The 20,597-nt window shown below is 34.8% G+C and overlaps 2 protein-coding genes and 1 long non-coding RNA gene across 4 annotated transcripts; all 3 read right to left on the bottom strand.

Annotated features, from left to right (window-relative positions):
- Nucleotides 1-1,279: 1,279 nt before the first annotated feature.
- On the bottom strand, nucleotides 1,280-4,316 carry LOC116007205. 2 transcript variants are annotated; one of them, XR_004095213.1, is made up of 4 exons: nucleotides 3,962-4,316; nucleotides 2,733-2,872; nucleotides 2,269-2,339; nucleotides 1,280-1,611 (listed from the first exon to the last, which is right to left on the bottom strand). It is a non-coding gene; the product is annotated as an uncharacterized LOC116007205 (long non-coding RNA). The 2 variants fall into 2 exon arrangements; XR_004095212.1 differs by lacking the exon at nucleotides 3,962-4,316 and having other exon boundaries at nucleotides 2,733-3,950.
- A 1,785-nt stretch (nucleotides 4,317-6,101) lies between these two features.
- Nucleotides 6,102-7,234, bottom strand: LOC116007204 (probable CCR4-associated factor 1 homolog 9). The gene has a single exon (XM_031247817.1). The coding sequence runs from the start codon at nucleotides 7,067-7,069 to the stop codon at nucleotides 6,197-6,199; it is 873 nt and encodes a 290-aa protein (XP_031103677.1). The 5' UTR covers nucleotides 7,070-7,234; the 3' UTR covers nucleotides 6,102-6,196.
- A 2,327-nt stretch (nucleotides 7,235-9,561) lies between these two features.
- LOC116006978 (ubiquitin-conjugating enzyme E2 variant 1D) lies at nucleotides 9,562-13,061 on the bottom strand. The gene is made up of 4 exons (XM_031247532.1): nucleotides 12,848-13,061; nucleotides 10,913-11,052; nucleotides 10,300-10,425; nucleotides 9,562-9,935 (listed from the first exon to the last, which is right to left on the bottom strand). The coding sequence occupies exons 1-4, from the start codon at nucleotides 12,879-12,881 to the stop codon at nucleotides 9,795-9,797; spliced, it is 441 nt and encodes a 146-aa protein (XP_031103392.1). The 5' UTR covers nucleotides 12,882-13,061; the 3' UTR covers nucleotides 9,562-9,794.
- Nucleotides 13,062-20,597: the final 7,536 nt, after the last annotated feature.

Raw genomic sequence — 20,597 nt, 5'->3', positions numbered from 1 at the left:
TATTGAACTAATACATTGATACAAACTATGAGAATAGAGGCACATATATATCAACATTATATATGTTGATTTATAGATTCAATACAACTTAAACACACGCTCAATACATAGTTAATTAGCTAGTAAGATTTTGGTGGTGGGGTTGGTATGTAGGTCTTGCCAATGTATTGATGGACAAACCAAATACATTATTTAAAAAATTATTTGTACCCTTTGTACTTTTGTCTCACTTCTTGTGTTGGGATTAGATCATCATCAAGAAACGCCATTTCATCCTTGTCACCTTGGCAAAATAATGAAAGTAATTTAAAGAGTGTATAAGCAGCAACATAATGCTCATAAGTTATACTTCTATGACCAACTTTTAAGCCTTTGACTTCGATTTGAATTACATTGTGTTGTACAAAATATTAATGACAACAACTTTTGTTGGATATCTTGTTTTTATTAGAGAAAGAAAAATGTTTTCAAAAAAAAAAAAAGAAAAATAAATAAAAGGACTAAAAGTTGTGATTACTTAAATTCTCTAATTTTGACTGTGACTTATCTTCTCCCAAATATTGCTACTGAACGACTGTTACTTATCTAAACAACCTTTTAGAGAGTGGTTGATTAGAAGGTGAACCGCTTTCAACCGCTAACACATTCTTACTTGGTTCTTACAATATTAACTTGATAATTTACTTTAATATTAATTTACAGGAAAGTCCGCAATCGCTATTCAAATGTACGTTCTGAGTGATGCCCACCGTGTAATCTTAACCAGTAAAAAATCACAAGAAAATAAACCAGTACTCTTAGACTTGATGATTATAAGCACATAAATAGTGAACTTAACTAGTGCAAGTACCAGGCACATGAAATTGAAAGTAAAAAATAATAGTGGTTTACAAGTAATAAGTACACTAATTAAGAAGCAAGAGTACATAAAAAGACTATATAGCAAGTGGAGGCGTGGGCGTGTGGGGTTGAGCATCATGTGATGCATACAACACAATAATATCAGTCACGTGCATCGCATATGCATCCCAAGAAACAGATGGAGACCCCATGAGAGGGACTCTCCTTCAATATACTCATCTGCAACCTTAGTTGATTTTATCCACTTACAATTTTAGAAAAATTTTCAGATATTGATCCACACCACTATTTTTTACATTATATATAATATACATGATTGTATTGGATACCACCCAACGATACATTTTACCCTAGGTATAACCATACATATCATACATTATTGTGTCGGGTATAGTCCAAAAATGTATACATAACTGTATTTGGTACAAATGACACCAATGCTTATCATATTTGTATAAGGTAAAAATTGAAATCATCGTCAATAATATACAATACAATACAAAAAGCACGCACAATTATATTCGGTGCAAAAAACATTAATATCAGTCATCATGTCAGACTAATCCTAAGCTCCCAAAACCCTACCCAAGAGCCGCTAGAGGAGATAAATCACAAGTGGCTCTCTCAATTCTCAAGTTCCCACATCTTGCTTTTATACTCTACACATAAAGGCTCTTCATAGACTCTAATCGATCAAGACCTCTTAACAACCTCCAGATTCCCAGTAGGATTTGAGCCTCCACACTGTCACTAGAGAAAGACTTTAGTGTGATTGGTTGAACCAACGGAATAAAAGTACACATTTTAATGGCATGTTTTGTGAGGATAATGAGTTGTGACATCTTAGAGATAATGCCACGTTGCCACAGCAATGGGTCGACACAAGTTTTAGAATTTATCGAAACTAGTTGCACATTTATTATACATGGACCATTTATTGATAGATTGACCCAAGTTGTGATGGCCCAGATGATATTAAGCCTACAAGACATGGCTTTGATGGTACTAAATTGCTGTATATAATGTGTGTGTGGATATTGGATACTCAGAATAAGGGACCAATTACAGCTGACAGTGAAGGTGGTCCTTGTGGGCACCACTACATCCTAGGCATCTCTCACTAAGATATATAAACATATGTATGGAGAGACACACATGTGTAACATAATTATTAAACATGGGAAAGGGTTTGATGGTAGTTTCGACTTTAAATATGTTGAAATCTAACACGATTATCATATACAGTTGATAAGCAAACTGCTAATACAACTGTAATTTGTGAAGTCAAGTCACGTTAAAGAGTTCTGGGAGTCAAAACTTTTCGGGTTGAATCCAGATTAGTCTCACAGTACTGGAGATATTGAATAGCAGGTTTTGAAAACAAATATATAAATACATTATACATACATGATATGAGTGGGGTTGGGGTGCAATCCTGCATATATCATGGATTCCTTTTCCATGGCCTGCATGCAATCCTGCAGATGAAGATGGGGTGGGCATGAGAATACTGCTTTGGTAGCTTTTTAAGAGACATGATAAAAACAACAGCAATCACTCATCTGGCATGATGAAAGCAATCATACAAAGTACATTTCATACAAAAATGAGCAAATGCGGTTTATTCAGAAAAGCCGTCGTTTAGAATTACAGCGTTTTGAGCCCAAAACGCTAATCAAATCAGTTGATTACCAAACACTTATTTGGCACTGATTGCTGATCAAAACGCTGCTTTACCAAACAAGAGCAATAACCCAAATTTTACGAGTGAAGTTGAAATATGATTCATCTGTTACTGTCATCATTTTACTACGTGCATAGAAGTGAAAGTTGAAACCAATCAAATTTTTGGAACAAAAAGCTAAAAATACCTGATTGATTTGTAGGGCAGAGTAGCCATGATGGATGTGGCAAGTGGCAACCATTTTCTCCATTCAAACATTAATGGAATATTAACCAAGCTTTGCTCTGTTCATAAGTCACCATCTCTTTCTTGGCCTCTATCATGACTCTTTAAATGAAATAGAGACAGAATTTCATCAAAAATAGAAACTAAACAGTAAGTACTAAGTAGGGTATTTCAGTTTACAACTACGGTGCATAAAAAGTAACAATTTTTTATTTTATTCAACCACAGAAGTTTAATATGTTCAATAACTTCACTTGGCTTAGATAAGAATTCAAGAACATAAGTACATCCAGATTGGACCCGAGCATCATGAAATTCCTTAAATGACAGGCTGACAGCAAAGGGTGATTATTCATGAAGCCTTTATAGCCACCACCATATTCAAATTATTCCCTGAGGATCCAATTCATGGAAAAAAGGGTAAACGACTAAATTAGAACAAGCTTCTCATGATCATTGAAAGTGCTTGTTTGCCTGCAATTTATTGCATCTTATCTACTCCAAGAAGAAGCCATATGTTACGTCAATAATGATTTTTAAAAAGTGGCTTTTGGAGTAGATAAGAGACAATTTGCCTTTACTTAACAAGCACTAATTTAAGGCTTTTTTTGAAAGCTCTGTTTTTATTCTAAATAATCACAATAGAATATATTCTGAAAAGATCTTTATATAAACTATTTCAAAAATAAACCATTTTTCTTCTAATCAACTTGGCCAAACTGGCAATAAGTGGTTTGGTTTAATTTCACCACTCAACTTTACTCTGATGAAATTGAGTATTTGAGTGGATGAAAAATCCCAAAAACTTTAGAAAATTATGAAATGAAATTCATTCTACTCCTAATGGAAGTTGGGACAGACATTAAATGGGTGCAGAAAATCGTCATGATGGTTGAAAATAGAAAAGGTTATATCACAGAGGCACAGATAACTTTTATGCATTTAAATGCTAAGAAATTAAAAATTGCATGATGCCATAGTTGATGGAAAGGCAAATAAGAGGGTAGAAATACATGACATGAAAACGAATAAACCCTAAGTGCCGAAATGAGATGAACTTCTGAAGATGTAATGATCATCTTTGAAATCGGAAAGGAAGAGAAAAAGCAAACGGCATCTTCACAGTATGAATACATGTACAAACACACAAACACACGTGCATGCGCAACCCTAAGTAAAACATAATCTTACCCAAATTGTAACGACTTTCTGACATAAATTTCCAGTAAAACATGTTCAGAAAATTGTGGATTTTAGAACATATTGATGTTTAACCTTCAAGCTCTCAAGGATGATGAAGCAAACATCATCGTTCAAGAAATCCTATCCAAATGTCATATTTCAAGTGAGAATGCTCCTTTCTCCTAAAAACCTCTGCCTTTGAAGAAATTAAGCCTATCCCATTAGTCCCCAAACCACTATATGACTGTATTCAAGAAAGTTACTCCTAAGAACTCAGAAGGGCTTTTAAAGGACCAAACATAACAGATTCTAATATTTTATATTTACACCTTAATGAACTTTATTACTTGAGTAAAGTAGACAGAGAACATACCTTTCCAAATAGATAAGGAAAAGAATACAATGTTGCTCAATTCCCTCAGAGTTGTTTGATTCACTTCCCTTGCCAGTCGCATTGCCTGTTGGTTAAGGCTAACAGGGAAATCCTAACCACACCTCGGATCACCAATGCATTTGACTGCTGGGACACTGAGTGGCAAATGATGCATAAACACACATTATTGAACCCATGGTTACCAAAAATTCAATCCATCTCAAGTCCTATGCGTGCTTCTAAAGTTCCTGCATATAATTTCCATTGACAAAATTTTTATAATAATGATGCATATCCAGTGTATTATGAACCAAATCGTTAAAAGGAATGGTGCTTACATGGGCACAGAGAGAACCCCCTTTTAGCTTATGGGATCAAATTTAACGTGTTGTTTCAAACCGGGATTACATAAAACCATGTACTTCTGCATATATTAGGAAAATGGAGAGAAAAGAATCTAAGAGGAAAGCAGAGCATGGGTGCTCTATTTAAGTTCCTCCATGATATAAAGAATTAAAGATCATAAATGTCGAAGAGCATTTCCATGTTTAACTTTTAAGAGTAGCCTCTTGCATCATCAGTGCTTAAAAAATGCACAATTTCAAATATTTATTGAAGCCAAATTTATTAATAACCCCAAAACTTCCTAATCTTGGAGGTTCATAAGTCAAGACCGAGTAAATCAGAAATTTCCATAATTTATTCTTCAAACAAACCAAATTAGCATTTTCCTCAGCCAAAGACGATACAAATTTGATAATGAGCAGCTAGAAACCAATTGATCTTAATCCACCTAACAATTTCAGAACATCATTATAGATCCTGAATTACAATAAAAAGATTACTACAAGACACCTATCACGCTCTAAGTCTTTAATCTGTTAATTGAACTTGTAATTCATCAACATTAAATCAGATAACATTGGAAATACAGACAGTAAGCAGTCTGAGAAGTAAGGCAAACAACTTCCAACTCTAATGAACTTTTCCCAGTAATCTGCCCCAAACTTCATAAAAGGTTAAGTCATTTATTAGCATGATTTCAGAACCACTGAGTTCTTCAGTCACCAGCATCCCCCGAACACATTCCAAATCACCTGGTAAAATAAAAGGCCTAAAAAAGACAAACTTTGAACAACCAATTCTTATCCAACTTTTGTCTGCTTACTTCTCAACTCAACTTGTAATGAAATCACAAACCATCCAGAAAGGACCAGCTTCAATAATATTTAACACCAAAGCACCTAAACTCATCACAAGTTCACCCTTCTCTGAATTTGACATTTAGTTGTTTGTTAGAAATCTTTAAAAAAAAAAAAAAAAGTTAAATTGTTACTCTTTGAATTCAATGAATGATTTCCATTCCAAACAATCCAGAAAGCTCCAGCTTCAATAATAGTTAACATCAAAACACCTAAACTCATCACAAGTAACACCCATCCCTGAATTTGACATTAGTTGTTTGTTAGAAATTCTAAAAATGTAAAATTTGAATTCAATGAATGATTTCACCTATGTACTATGGGTTTCAGGTCTTTAAGCCAAGGACATGGAGAAAGGTTCAATATCAATACATTCACAAGGAATCCACAGATTAATTAAGATCAGATCCTATTTGAATCTGAAATTGTGTTATTTACAAGTTCTACTACTAAATTTTCATCTCCAGAGTACTGACAGACATATCAAGTTTTAAGTCAGAATTCAATGTGATCAAATGCACACACATAAAAATATATAAAATGCAGGATAAAGATCAATCATGGGAAGGAGCAATTAAACTATAACCATATTTTCTTTTTTAATATTAAGCAAATTGATTGTACAGCTTAACTGAGAAATTTCAACCGATGACTCATAATCTACAGAGCCTACGGAGAGAAGATCTCTAACCCATAAAGAACGCCGGCATACTTTTCAGTAAGAGCCTCTTTGTCCTCAAAGTATGTCTTCCTGATCTGCTGAAAAGCATGCCAAGTCAGCAAGCTATCCGAGCCAGCCTGGTGACACTTCCCGACATCCCGGCTCACCTGAAGCATACTGGCAACACGGTCCAACCCACCATGGAGATTTGAGCAGAATTTCATCAAATGTTTGACATCATACACCTTATTGCCGAAGAACACCGTGAGCAATTCCAGAAATTCCCCTAGTGTCCCAGGCAAGTCACAGCCACCGCGGAGGGCTTTGATCAGGTAACCAAAGTCATAGCCGCTGTGGAAGGTGATGAACGTGACTTCATCGTTGCAGATGAGGCCGGAAGACATCATTAGCTCAGCAAAGTGGGCGGTATCGGCGCCAAAAGCTTGAGTTTTTTCAAAATCAATCCCCTGCTGCCGGAGAAGCTCAATGGATCCAGGAGCGTGGTCATCACGCGCCACATCAAAGTCACAGAAGTTAAACTCCCAAATGTAGCGAAAAGGGGAGGAAAGGTCTGGTAGGTTTCCTTGTGCATCAGTGAGAGTAATCCCAACCTGAATGAGTTTAAGCTTATCAACATTCGACTTCAGAGTTCTATAATGCTCGTCCGGGTCCCGAGACCGGAGCTCCCGCCGGAAAACCACGCCGGGGAACTCAGTATCCATGGACACGAAACAGTAACGGTCAACGAGACCACGGATCAAGGAGATTTCGGATTCGAGGTTTTTGGCCCAAACGGAGCGGATCCGAATCGGCTTCTTAGTATCAAGTAGGAGCGGCGGCGCCTCCTGGGGCGGCGAAGTCGGGGGAGAGCCTGCGGCCATGGAAGAGAATCTAAGGACTCCAGATCGAGGCAGTGAGGTGAAAGCGATTGGTAGGGTGAGAGCAGCTAGGGTTTCACGACAGTATATTTATACGGAAGGTTACTTTATACGTATACAGAGCGTATATGCGTAGAGATGGGGACAAGGACGTGGAGCGGTGACAGGTGATCAGCGCAATGTGAACCGATTTTTTCTGCATTCGACAAAGTGGGCCTCTGCGTTTTCGCACTTCCAAATTACTATACTACCCTTCTTTAACTTCCCTCCCTCAGTCCCTCTTCCCCTTTTCTTTTCCTTTTTTTTTTTTAACCCACAAATGACGGAATTCTTCCGCCATTATCCTCACACCCTAACCCTAACAGGACAGTAAATATGTAAATTATGCTAACTCAATAGTCCATTAGATAAAAAGATCAGTGTCTGGTGTCAAACAATGAGCCCACCATATTAGGTGTAACTCTCACATTGCAATAACCAAAGCTCAACATTGTGCCATTGCCCATAATATATCACCTAGGAATTGACTTATAAATAAGATTTTTTTATTTTACTAGACTATATATTAGACTCTATAAACCTTCTATAGGCTCATGAAAAGGTAAATTAAACTAATATAATTTTAAAACTTAACACCAAATTGTACACTTCTGAATACAAAGAAGTTCAATTTAAATTCAAACCTCAAATATTTGTGACAAGAATTTAACTCTCACCTTAATGGTAAAAGCAAATTTTAAGTTGACTTTTTATCTACTTTTCTCCTCTTTCAACAACATGCTTGTTTGGGTTTTTTCGCAATTTTCAATCTCGAAGGGCTAAATTGGAATGATATAAATCATATTCGTAACATCTGATTATCTCTTTTAATACACCAAACGTTAAAGCAACGTGTTTATACATAATCTAGCAATTTGTGCATTAAAAAATGCAGTGGGGTAACGTAATTCTTCGGTGTATTAATTGTTATGGTTTATATTTGATTCTAATTCTTGTAAGCCATGATAAACTTTTTATATTACTTTTTTCTCTAATTCAGTGTGCCCCTAACTATCTCCTTTCTTTTTTACTTATTAAGACATTTGTTTAATCCCTACTGCAGCTAAAATAAAAACAAACTTCATTGACTTTAGTCCACTACGTAAGCGCGGAAATCGAGAAATCGAATAAACCTAAAACTCTGTGCAATAGACTTGATGAATTAGGCAAACTTGACCGAGAAAACGCAAGTAAAAACTAAACCCACAACCTTCTGATACGTAAATCATGTTCTACTCATTCGATTACCTAAAAGGGGTTAATTCTATTTTATTGTTTTATTTGGTGCCTTGTGCCATCCCACCAAACTAAATAGGGAAACGTCTAGTAAACCTTTTATTCTTTCAAAGAGTTTTTCCACTTTTGGTCCTATGACTTTAGTGCTTCTGTCAATTTAGGTACACGACTTTCATTCCTGACATAAGTAGTGCTTGACTTTAATTTTTTTGCCACTTTTAGTCCTTGACTTTGATTTTTTTTCCACTTTTAGTCCTTTCGGTCATCCGAGCGACAACTTTTAATCGAAATCAACAAATTGTTGTGCCATTAAGAGTAAAAGTGTCTTTTGATAAAGCGCTAAATATATTTATAAATAAAATCAGATAAAAAATAGGAAAAAGAAACGTTATGTGCTTGTTCTGCTTCTCTTTTTAAGCGACAACTTTTAATCGGAATCAACAACTGTTGTGCCATTAAGGGTAAAATTGTCTATAGATAAATCCCTAAATACATTAAATGTTATTTAACCTTAATGGCACAACAGTTTGTTGATTTCGATTAAAAGTTGTAGCTCAAATGGTCGAAAGGATTAAAAGTGGAAAAAAAAATCAAAGTCAAGGACTAAAAGTGGCAAAAAAATTAAAGTCAAACACTACTTATGTCAGAAATGAAAGTCGTGTACCTAAATTGACGGAGACACTAAAGTCATAGGACAAAAAGTGGAAAAAACTCTTCTTTCAAATGGAGAATACTGGTGAGCCTTGATAGTTGTTAGGGAGTGTGAACATGGGTTGACCGCCGGCCCCATTGACTCGGTGACTCAGTAAAAGAAATGTCTTTTTCTTCCGTGTTAAAATAATGGCGTAATGGATCGGTTAGAGACAAATAGCCCCACCAAACACGGAAGTTTTGTGCTTGATTTGAACAACAAGACTATCATCTTCCCCATTCATGTATCCTACTTTTAATAAGACTGGGTATAAAGCATAAACAGTTCCATAATAAATACATTTGCTATGGGTCTTTGCCTATGAAGTGACAAAGACGTGAAGCATCCAACGGAATCAGAATAACAAACAACCCTTCACATGCACTGCATCCCAACAAATCATATCTATTTCAACCACCATCCTAACAACTACTAACCATGACAACAATGCACCAACACTTCAGATCACAGTCATCACACAAGCTGTGAAATTGAAGAGAGAGATAGAAATGAAAAGGGTTCATTTGTGAAGGAAACAAATGGTGACGAAATGATTCATATTTAATTTAAAACTTGTTCGGCACACACAAAATCCCATTTAAAGAAACAGCGTTCCATAACGTTGTTCGGAGAAACTAGAAAGCAGAGAAGTGGGGATTGAGAAGGCATGATAGATCAGCAGAGGACGTTAGCCTCTGCGTAAAACTTTCACTGCCATGACACAATTACAGTTTTACACGGTACGGTTCCATGACTTGTAGACTAGAAATACGTGCCTTCAGGTGGCTGGACTAGCTTGCGGTTGTGTGCAGATCCCATCTCCTTCTTCAGCTGTGTCAAAATGTCTTCCATGGTATACTCTCGCTGCCAATTTGCTAGAAGACCAAACTTCTTCGGTTCAACCTATACCACATATTAGGCATTAGGCATCACCCTCAACAGCACAAAACAACAAGAAAACATTGTTAGCAGATGGAAAAAGCAACAACAGATGGAAGGCCATCCAACAGAAACTCTTAATGGCTGTGTATTTTTATCTTATAAGGTTGGTATAAAGGGATGCAATGCTGTATATAATAAACAGCAAGATCCTTCGTATGGCAGGGCCTAAACCAGAGTTCAATGCATTTCTCAAATCTGTAGATTTGTTTGGATCTCTAATTTCCTATTACAATAGCAAAAAAGGAACTGCATTTCATGAACATAATAATATTATAAAATCTTAAATCCATATAACAAAATGGCAGCTTTTTGCAATTTTGCATACCACTCCTGTTTCATGATTCACACAGGTCATGTTGATTCGAGAATGGAAACGAACACTGGGTGGCTTCTCTGGGTAATCTTTGTCGCAAAACAACTTCAACTGGTATATACGACCTTCATGCACAGACTGCAAGAAGCTATTTATTAATTTGGGTTGTTTCCACAATAAAAATTATATATGTAAAAATCAATCATTTCAAGACCATTAAAAATTTAATAATAAATAACAGTGTACACAACAACTTGAGCTATGAATCCTTCTAGCAATAATCACCTCTGTCACATCACCATGTATGCTTTATAAATCATAAAGAAGCAAAATCTTAATAAAGAAACATCTACAAAGAAATCATAAGAATATCAGAAATTTCCCTTTAAATTACAGCATCCACCACGCATCAACAAGAATGAATATACAGAATTCAGTTCATTTTGGGTCTCATGTCAAGCAGATCATAAGCAAAAGGTCAAATGTAACAAATTGAAAGGGCATAAAACCAGTATACTAATAAAGAAGAAATGAGTTACAGAAATATATGAAAAGATAAGATTAGTCCCTCAAAACAAGTAAAGCAAAAATGCAGTTGGTCTAGAAGGAGAAATATATTGCTCACATTGTGGGGACCAATAATGGTGCCCGTCCAAGAACGCATGTAGATATCATCTCCATCATCCATACCATAGCTCACTGTCCCATCTCCAATACCTTTTTCTCCACGCTCAAGTTCCTCCAACAATCTGAAATTGCGAGGGACTGGGAGGAAATTGAAATAATTGAGACATTGAATTAATTAAAAAAATATCTGAAAAAATCAACACATTTCTGTGAAGATTTCCAACTGCAGGATAGACATGTAGGTTAAAAAGACAATACTGAGATCATATATGCAAATATGCATCAGGTACTTTATCACTAAGGATTGCAGCATGTCCTACCATATAAAAATTAGTTGAATAAGACAAAAAAAAAAAAGAAAACATGTCAGTAAATATCATCTCATAACCTCATGCCTGTTTATATACATCATAAATCCTAATGTCCCATTTTATATCCACCATGATCATAAAACAGTCTGATATACGACCTCAAAATTTTTCAGCTCAAACATTGAGACCTTTATAATTTTATTCTTACTCTCTAAGAAGTGAAAATAGCAATACAAAACTCAGCATGGAAGCAGTTAAAATTACTAGGAAATAAACAGACAGATTAAGCACAAGTACAAAGATGCCTTATCTTTTCAAGATAGTTCTTACACTTCTAATAAGTTTTCAAAGGCATTCCCACTCCCAAGTCTACACATGAAATAAGTCCATAATCCTTGTTTGCCTAGTTACTCCAAATCACTAAACTAAATTGTGGATCAAAATCAGAAGTTCAGAACACAAGGCAAAAAGAAATGAAAACCATCAGACTAAAAGATAGTATCCAAACCCATGAATTGACAACAAATGAAACAAAAATTAGAACAATATATTAATGGATAGCATTCAAGCAAAGAAACAGAAAACCGAAATCCAGAAGTAGCAAGCTACCAGAAACTACTACAAACATGAATTTGACAGCTTTCTCATGCATGTGTTGTCTATAAGGCTGCACCATACTTCCCCTCATCATTTGAGTGTAGTTAGTAACAAGAAGTTTTCTCAGGCATGTGCTGTCTAAAAGTGTGCCAAACTCACTAATGAAATTTCTAAGGCATTTTCTGTATGGCAGGAGTTTGTTTTAAACAAAAACCATTTGGAACTTCCAAGTGCATGCCAATCGGTTGCCTAGAACTTCTCCATATTTTCTATTAGTGCCAGTCAGCACAAAAGACTTTCACAAAACACGCAACTAATGATAACAGCGGACCGGGGGAAATGCTATGAAGCCATATCAAATAAGGAGTGTGCACAAACATTAGAACTACAACCATTTCCTTCAATTCCAATCACTTGATATATCAATATAAATCTCAAAATGCCTTCACTCAGTAACAACAAGCTAACACAAACATCAAATACCCCACATATGTTCACTGATTGAACTACAAAGGGCACCACTGGCACAACTTTCCACCTTGACAAACTCTAGTACAAAACTAGCACCTTCATCATAAAAGCTTAAAAATCTAGCCAATTCATGCAGATATTTAAACAACACACCACCTTATTGAATTAGAAGTTCACGCCAACTTTACTTAAACATCAAGGGCTAAACATAAGCAGCTCATTTCCTAATTGAACATCACCATCCTAACACGCAATATGCAACACTTTCACGGCTCATCTCGAAACCAGCGGAAAATCCACCTTAAAACATCCAAAACGGCTAGAAATCACGAATCAAAACCGATACAGCCACGTCAATCACGTAAAAAAACGCTTCACAGATTCAATCACGACACAGGCAATCGGAAACAATCAGCAATAGTACAACATCTATTGAATAAATCCAAATAAACACAAAATCCGATCACGAAGATCCTAAAACGACACCACATCGGATACAGAGACGAAGAAAAGTAGCAGATCAAGGGGCGGCGTTCAGGAATGAGTGGACTCACCCACGCAACTCGATCCTGCTGAGCCAAGCGTCATGGTTGAGCAGTGCTGCGTCGAGGTTTAGGGCGGAGAGGCGTTGCTTGCAGCGACGGAGAAGCCGATTTGATCGAGGAGAGAAGAGAAGAGAAAGCGAGAGAGATAATAGATGGTGGTGGAGCAGGGAGAGTGGGAGGGCGCAGAGGCGGAGACACAGAATCTAATCAATAAAAACGCTACAAAGCCAAAACCCAAAAGTAAAAGACAGAATAAAGTAGCAGAGAAATTAATCAAATTCTTATTTCATTTTTTTTTTTGAACAATTTCATTTTTATTTTTTTAACAATCTAAGTTCACAGTCCTGACAAGAATCAAACTCTCATTATTTTATTATGAATAAGTCGCGGCAATGGATTTGATCAAGAGGATAAAAATAAAGTCATGACTTTCTAGTACAATCACGGTTGTAAAAATCGCGCATACGCGCCGGTCGACCACCACAACCTATTAGCTATTGTATTAACTACCCCGTATTAAATTATCAAATAGTTTTTATTTATCAAGTCTTAAATTTTTTTTTTAATTTAAAAAAAATTAGACGCCGATAAACGCCTAGCGATTTTTATAATATTGGGTATTGGGTACAATGATCATGCTCCAGCCCACTTGGACTTGGTCATCCCTTTTAATTTTTTATTTTCGTGTATATAGCCTCAACTTCAACACGAGTTGTGCTTATAGAACTTTCAAACTTTCAATGTTGTAAATGTATCAACAGTTCGCTTACTGACTATTCTAAATGGCTAATTTTTTGTAAAATTATTTTATGGAGTATATAACAGCCGTGAATTAATCAACTTCTAACTAATTAAGTAATTAATTACATACAAACATTACATAATAGTAAAAGATTTGATACCAAAAATAAAAAAAAAAAATGTTTGTTTTGTAATTCCAATTTGGAAGAAATATTGAGTGATTTGTTACTTTATGGGTGCTGCGCTACTGGCCGTCTGGCCTGTTGGGTTTGATATGCCATTGAGCCAAGTGGGCCTTTAACAATCGCCCATTGCCTCAAATGTTCTTTTCTTTTTTTTTTTTTTAATATATATTTTTGTTTAATTTTTTAAACATTTATGATTTTTTTACAACATAGTATCTCGATAATTTAGAATGGTAACAAATGTGTGATCACACTACATAGTAGTTGGCTATTTTTATTTAATTTAGTTTATATACTTTGATTTATTTTATACTATTATATAGTTTTTTTTTGGAAAAACTATTATATTATATAGTTTTAAAATTAACAAAAATAAGAACAATATCAACATGTAAATTCCAAGGTCTTCATACTCGGCATTGAACAAAGAATTGTCACAACAACTATGGAGGGAGCGAGGGTACGTGTAATAGTTCGCCAGGGACAATTATGCCTTAATGTTGGCCCTTTGCTTTCACTTTGCCATGGACTTATAAAATGATCATATAGCTAGTAAATCATATAAAAGAGATAAATTGCGTTAAGAAAATGACAAGTGAATTATTTGTTAATTGTTATTCAATTCACAATTATATAAATATTTTGCCCTTAATAATCATATATGAATGAATGATATTAGCTCATATGATCATACATTTTCACGGAGTTACTAGTTGTTGTAGATGCAGACCTTAGGCCTTATTTAGTATTTACTATGGAGTAAGAATGAATTTCTCAAAATCTTGGAGACAGCTAAAATAACATACAATTCATTTATAATTTACAAATTACAGTGTGGTCCGTACCTCAGCGTACGACGTCGTAAAAATGTGAAAAGTAAAAAAAGATGAATTGAATGGGGGATGGGAAACACAATAAATTGGGATTTTACTATTTATGATTGTATCATATGACGTAATTGTAATTGGGTTCATTATTCTCAACTGTCTCAATTACTATGGCATTTATGTCATTTTAATTTAATGGACTCTCAATCTAATGCAGTGCCCCCCACCCTTTTTCAATGCTCGAACTACCAAACCCCTTTCCAACTCACTCCTCTTTCCCAAATTTACACATTTACCCTAACCCATTCACCCTCTCATCTTTCACCTAATTACCACATCACATTCACCATTTTATTGCTATATTTTTTCATTACAATTAGGGTGTGTTTGCTTCGCACATAGAAATCGGAATTAAAATCAAATACTCGGTAATAGTAATGTATTTGTGTGAAAGTATTTTACATGTTTGGTAATAGAATGGAATTGGAATGATTATTAATATTGTTGTTTGGTTACGTTATGTATGATCCTATAATGGGAACAAATGTTTTAAAAATACAAGAACAAAAAATCAAGACAAATTATTCTAATATAAAGACATCCAAAGCACCAATATGAATAAAAAATATAAATATAAATAAAAAAGCACTACTCCAAACTTAAAAATCAAATTACCAATTAGGATGAAGAATAATGGAATGAAACCTTATTTTTATTAGGGAATGAGTTTTCTAATTAATAGGATAATCAAATCTCATAGTAGTACAATGTTCTATAAATCTGTCAACCAAACAATAACAATGACTTTGATTTTCATTCCTGATAGCTAAACCCATGAACCAAATACACCCTTAGTTATGCAATGTTAAAAAAAAAAAAAAGCATGATTACCAATGAAGCAACTTATTGACTATCATGATTTGAACAAATTAAATCAACTATATACAACCTAAGTTCATTTATTTTATTGTGGTTCTTTGTCGATTAGGATCATAAATTGGGATTTATAAAGTGCACACTTTCAAAGATGATATTTATTATATTTGATGATATTTATCGATTTATTTATATAATAATTAGATATACACCTGTATGTGTGGTAAATTATTGTGCTAATTATTAGAAAATAAAAATTATTTATTATAATATTGACGTTGAACTACTTGCAAGAAGTAAGGCGCTAGATGCTCCCATCAGCAAATTAAAACTTTGTCGGGCTATCTATTTGTTGCGTGGTTCGTTGTTGCGCATATTATAAATTTTATAATCAAATTTAGTTAGGACAAAAAATTATTCAATATAATTTTCTGGTCAACTACTAAACTGACTTTTTAAAAAAAAAAAAAAAAAAAGAAGAGAGAAAATGATTTGATGAAATATTGAATATCATATTAATAACCTAACTCTTTTTATATTGAAATAATTACTTATTTTTGAGTTACGTAAGTCAAAATAAAAGTCATTCAACATATATTCATGATATAAACAGAGTGAATGAGGATCAAAACTCGAAAGCTCCAGCCATATGAGGTGTATGTGTTAAGCATTGTACAAATAGTGTGCTCATATACGATTCTAAACATTTGTATTGTTTCTATATCATTCTCGTAGCATGTAATTGTATTCTAATCTTATAAACATTCAAGTTAATAATATTAATTATCACATTATACATGGTCTTATAATGTTTCATTCCACAAAACATTTTGATTCCACTTGAATATGCGAGAATATGTACAAGAAAAACTCGCAATCACTACATGATGGTATGCATTGAGTAAAATTCACTTTGAATAATAACTTGTAAATCACACAAAAGAGATCAATTGTTAGTTATGAAAACTCAGTACTATGAACTCGGTCAAGATCAGAGGATGTTGACAAAAATTAAATTTATAATCTTATTGTACGAAAATCATGTTTCACCTATTTAACTATCTCTTTCGTGGCACGAGCATATATATATATATATATATATATATATATGAAAATATAGTTAATATTTTACTAAACAAAATGCAGTTGGATAATGGATAATGTTAAGGTTTTGCGACAAAATCACCTAAGATGGGCCAATGTAACCTCAGGGGGTGGGTCCAAAATTACAATAACATTCGAGTGTATACTTTCTAGGTTCTGGAAAATCAGAAAATATACTTTGCCAGACCAAACAGTCACTCGCAGTTTTTTCTTAATTTTTTTTCCCCCTTGTGTTTTACTAACCATTTCGGCTATGTTTGACAAACCTAGCTCAAAAGGTAGCTGAAAGCTGAAAAGTAGCTGAAAACTGAAAAGCTATAAGCTCGAAGCTGAAATCTGAAAAGCTGTTATGCTTAAAAGTGTTTGGTAAAATTAGCTTTTTGATAAATGTAAAAAGACTAAAAAGGACATCTTCATACAATTTAAATAATTTTAAATTTAAATAGGTTTGTTTATATATTAAAATATAAAATAATGAAATCAATATATTTAAATAAAATATAAAGTAAGAACATATATTTGAAAATATATAAAGTAAAAAAAATATTTATAATTCATAAGATTAGTTTATACAAAAATTAATGTTCAAACATAAATATCAAATTGAAATTACAACCAAACATAATGAAAAAAATGTGAAAATGGTTTTAATTGAGAAGGGTAAATGATGTCATTTATTTAAAATAATAAGGATAAAGATGGAAAAAAGTTAAAAAGCTACTAGCTTATTTTGAAAAGCTATCTCAAGTAGCGTTTCAAAATAAGCTCTTATTTTAAGCTACTAGCTTATTTTGAGAACATTACCAAACAGAGCTTATAGCTTATTAGTAGCTTAAAATAAGATATAAGCTCCTAAATAAGCTTTGCCAAATAGAGTCTTCATCCATACTCATATAGATACCCGTAAAACTATTTTGCCATGCAAAAAGTCAATTATAAATGTTAGAACTCTATATGTGGAGCCATTCTCGAATGAAATTTCATCAAAACTTGATTAGATTGGTCTCATATAAAAGATGCATATTATAGTTAATATAGTATATAAAAGGAAATAACTCTTAAAATTGGACCAGATTAGTCAACTTTTGCGAGATACTAATAATATCAATGCAATAAGTACAAAATAAAAAATAAAAAATAAAAAATTCTATGCATACAAATGTTTGAACGCAACCCTAATAGGTTTCAAGTTTGACTTCTGGTATGAGTTGTAGATTAGTCTTCTTGATTTGAGCCAATTAACTACGGATAACCTAGCACGATGGTTTCTTTACGAGCTATAATCACAAAGTGAGCTTCACCTAAAGCGCACCTTAAAGTAACATATACGAGTTTTCCAATAAATCAAAATTTTAGAAGAGATCCTCTAAAATGAAACTCAAAACACAATTGAATTAGTTTTATCTTGAATAGTGTAATATACAAAAAGTTAGAATATACTGAAACGTGACTGAATTAGTATTTGTCTCATGAGGTGCCGATACTATTGAAGTATAAAAAATAATAATAATAATAAAATAAAAAATAAAAAAAGTCGACTGCAGAGGAAGGGGCAGACATGAAGTATAAAAATAACCTAATTAAAAATTATCCATAAAATAAATCTGGGCATTCTGAGTTGTTGTCCCGTTGCTTACATCGGTTTCTGCTAAAGATAGATTGAAGAAAACAAAAAACTAACACACCAACAGAATTGAACCCAGATTAATTCCCTACTTCCATTGCCTATACTCCTACAGTTACAGAGTATAGAACTACCACAATGAAGAAGGAGATGATAACAATAATAACAATAAAAAAAATAATAATAGGATGATTATACATCAGTAGTAGTAACTTTAACGTTGATCAATCTCAATTCAACATTAAACCGGTCGAATAATCCGCTAATTCTTGACGTCGACGATGATTCCATCAATCAATCCCTAACTACTTTTGCCTGCGCTCTTGTCGCAGAAAACGTCGAGCAAAACCGTGCTTTTGCATTTGGGGCATTTGGGGTCGTCTTTGGCGAGCATGACGTACATGAGGCACCGCGGGCAGCCGGCGAGCACCATCGCCGCCCCCTCCGGGCTGCTGGAGTAACGCCGGGACTCCTCCGGGTTCTCCGACGACACGCACGAGCTGGGCGGCGACGTCGGCGACACCGTCGACGATCGCCCCGGCGACTCGCGCGCCGCCGCCCGCCCCCCGCCGCCGCCCCTCCTCGGCGGCGACAGGTTTAGCTTCAAGTCCAGCTTCGGCCCGTTCCTCCGGCTCATGATAGCTAAACAACCACAAAATCAATGACAAACAGAATCTGTTTGAATAACAACTACTAATTATTCAGTCCAATCAAACTACTCTAATCAACTTGCACCAGCTCTATTATATAATATATATTATCAGGAAAAATCTTACATGGAGGCACGAAAATTGAGAAAGATTTGGTAATAACCTGAAAAAACGGCCGGAATTTGCAGCAAAACGGCGGCGGCGGTGGTGGCGGTCACGGCGGAGCTCCAGGAGAAGAGGGATGGGTGTTGGTGGCGATGGGAGGAGAAGAGGAGCCTATATATATATATAGAGAGAGAGAGGAGAAAGATGGGATTGCTTTAAAGCTTAATTAAATCAAGGGGGTTGGGGGGTGTAATTGTAAAGAAAGAAAGCAAGAGAGAGAGAGAGGGAATTGAATTGATAAGAATTGAAATGATCATTCAATGGAATTGAAGGAGGGAATGGTAGAAGACGAGAGAGAGAGAGAGAGAGTAAATCGAGGGGCAGCAAATGTATTAATTGATGGAAAAAATCCCAAGATGGATGCAGAAAAAGGAAAATTGGAGTAAATATATATAAAGCATTTACGATAATATATTAAGTGAAGTAGTGAAGTCCAGTGCAGAGAGTCGGTGTGATGAATTTGTAGCTGGTAGATGATACATACATATATACATATATAAGGTCAGCCATGGCTACTGTTTATGTGTCTGTTTTTGCGTTGATGACGATGACGAAGATGAAGCCTAGCTGTATGTATGTGTATATATATATATATGCATCTATCAATGCTTCCATGTCGTATGTATCACGTTTGACCTCTTGCAATTAAAGGATTTGTTTATGTTCTCGATTTACTACAACGACAAGATGTAAAACAAGAAAAATAATGTATTGGGAAAGACTAGGGTCGAGTCTCACCAACTGTAGGGACTCCTTGTGCCTAATAAACAAAAGTAGTCTTTGTGTTCGATTGAGTTATCATGATTTATATTCTTATGTTCTGTCGAGTCGGGTCGTGATGGAGCACTTGGGGTTGGGATTCAACCTTACCGGGAAAAAAGAAAATGATGCATTGGGTAGCTTAGTTTTTGGGTGATAAATTGTAGATAAGAACATAGAATCAAGTCTGTACAGTTTACCGTGGGAGTGTAGGAATTATACCCAATGTAGTGGACTTTTTTGTGGGCACCACACAGGAGTCCTCCCACTTAATGGGTGGATTAGTTACTCTTGATTTACCCTACCATTATCTTGTCAGGTCGGGATGTGAGGCCTCGGGAGAGTCGGGCGATAAAAGTTCCCTTTTGTGGACAAGAAAATGATGCATTACACACTTAAGCGTCGATCTACTCAATCTCCATGCATTCAACACCCTTTAATTCCGTGAAAATATGAAGTCATTACCAGAAAATAAAAGATATTGTGATAGTAGTAGCTCGCAAGTCACACAATAAAAACAAACATCACTAGAAAGATAGTATGTAATGAATTTGATCGTGAATGTGTTACACATTCAATTTTAATCAACACTATTCCATCTCTATGCATTCAACACTTTTAATTTGGTTCGTTATGAAAACCTGCAATCACTATTTGAGAGCAAAAGTGTGTATAGAGTAAATCACACTCATTTACAATAGCTTACAAATCAACGCTAAAAAGACCTTGTATAATAGGCTCAACCGAAAACCTCTAGATTTTACTACGTATGTGGGAGTGAGTTAAGGATGGTTGGTGAGTACAAAGTCGTTACACACCATCAAATTC

This window comes from Ipomoea triloba, chromosome 15, assembly GCF_003576645.1.
Source record: "Ipomoea triloba cultivar NCNSP0323 chromosome 15, ASM357664v1".
NCBI lineage: Eukaryota > Viridiplantae > Streptophyta > Magnoliopsida > Solanales > Convolvulaceae > Ipomoea > Ipomoea triloba.
Note: the sequence above shows the minus strand (reverse complement) of the source record. Positions and strands in the feature narration are given on the sequence as shown.

Excerpts from the sequence above, each read along its gene's own strand:
- LOC116007204 (XM_031247817.1), bottom strand. The coding sequence starts at position 7,069 with ATGGCCGCAGGCTCTCCCCCGACTTCGCCGCCCCAGGAGGCGCCGCCG.
- LOC116006978 (XM_031247532.1), bottom strand. The coding sequence starts at position 12,881 with ATGACGCTTGGCTCAGCAGGATCGAGTTGCGTGG. Across the intron at positions 11,053-12,847 it reads AGCAGGATCGAGTTGCGTGG|TCCCTCGCAATTTCAGATTG; the intron begins GTGAGTCCACTC and ends ATTTCCTCCCAG. Across the intron at positions 9,936-10,299 it reads TGAATCATGAAACAGGAGTG|GTTGAACCGAAGAAGTTTGG; the intron begins GTATGCAAAATT and ends TATGTGGTATAG.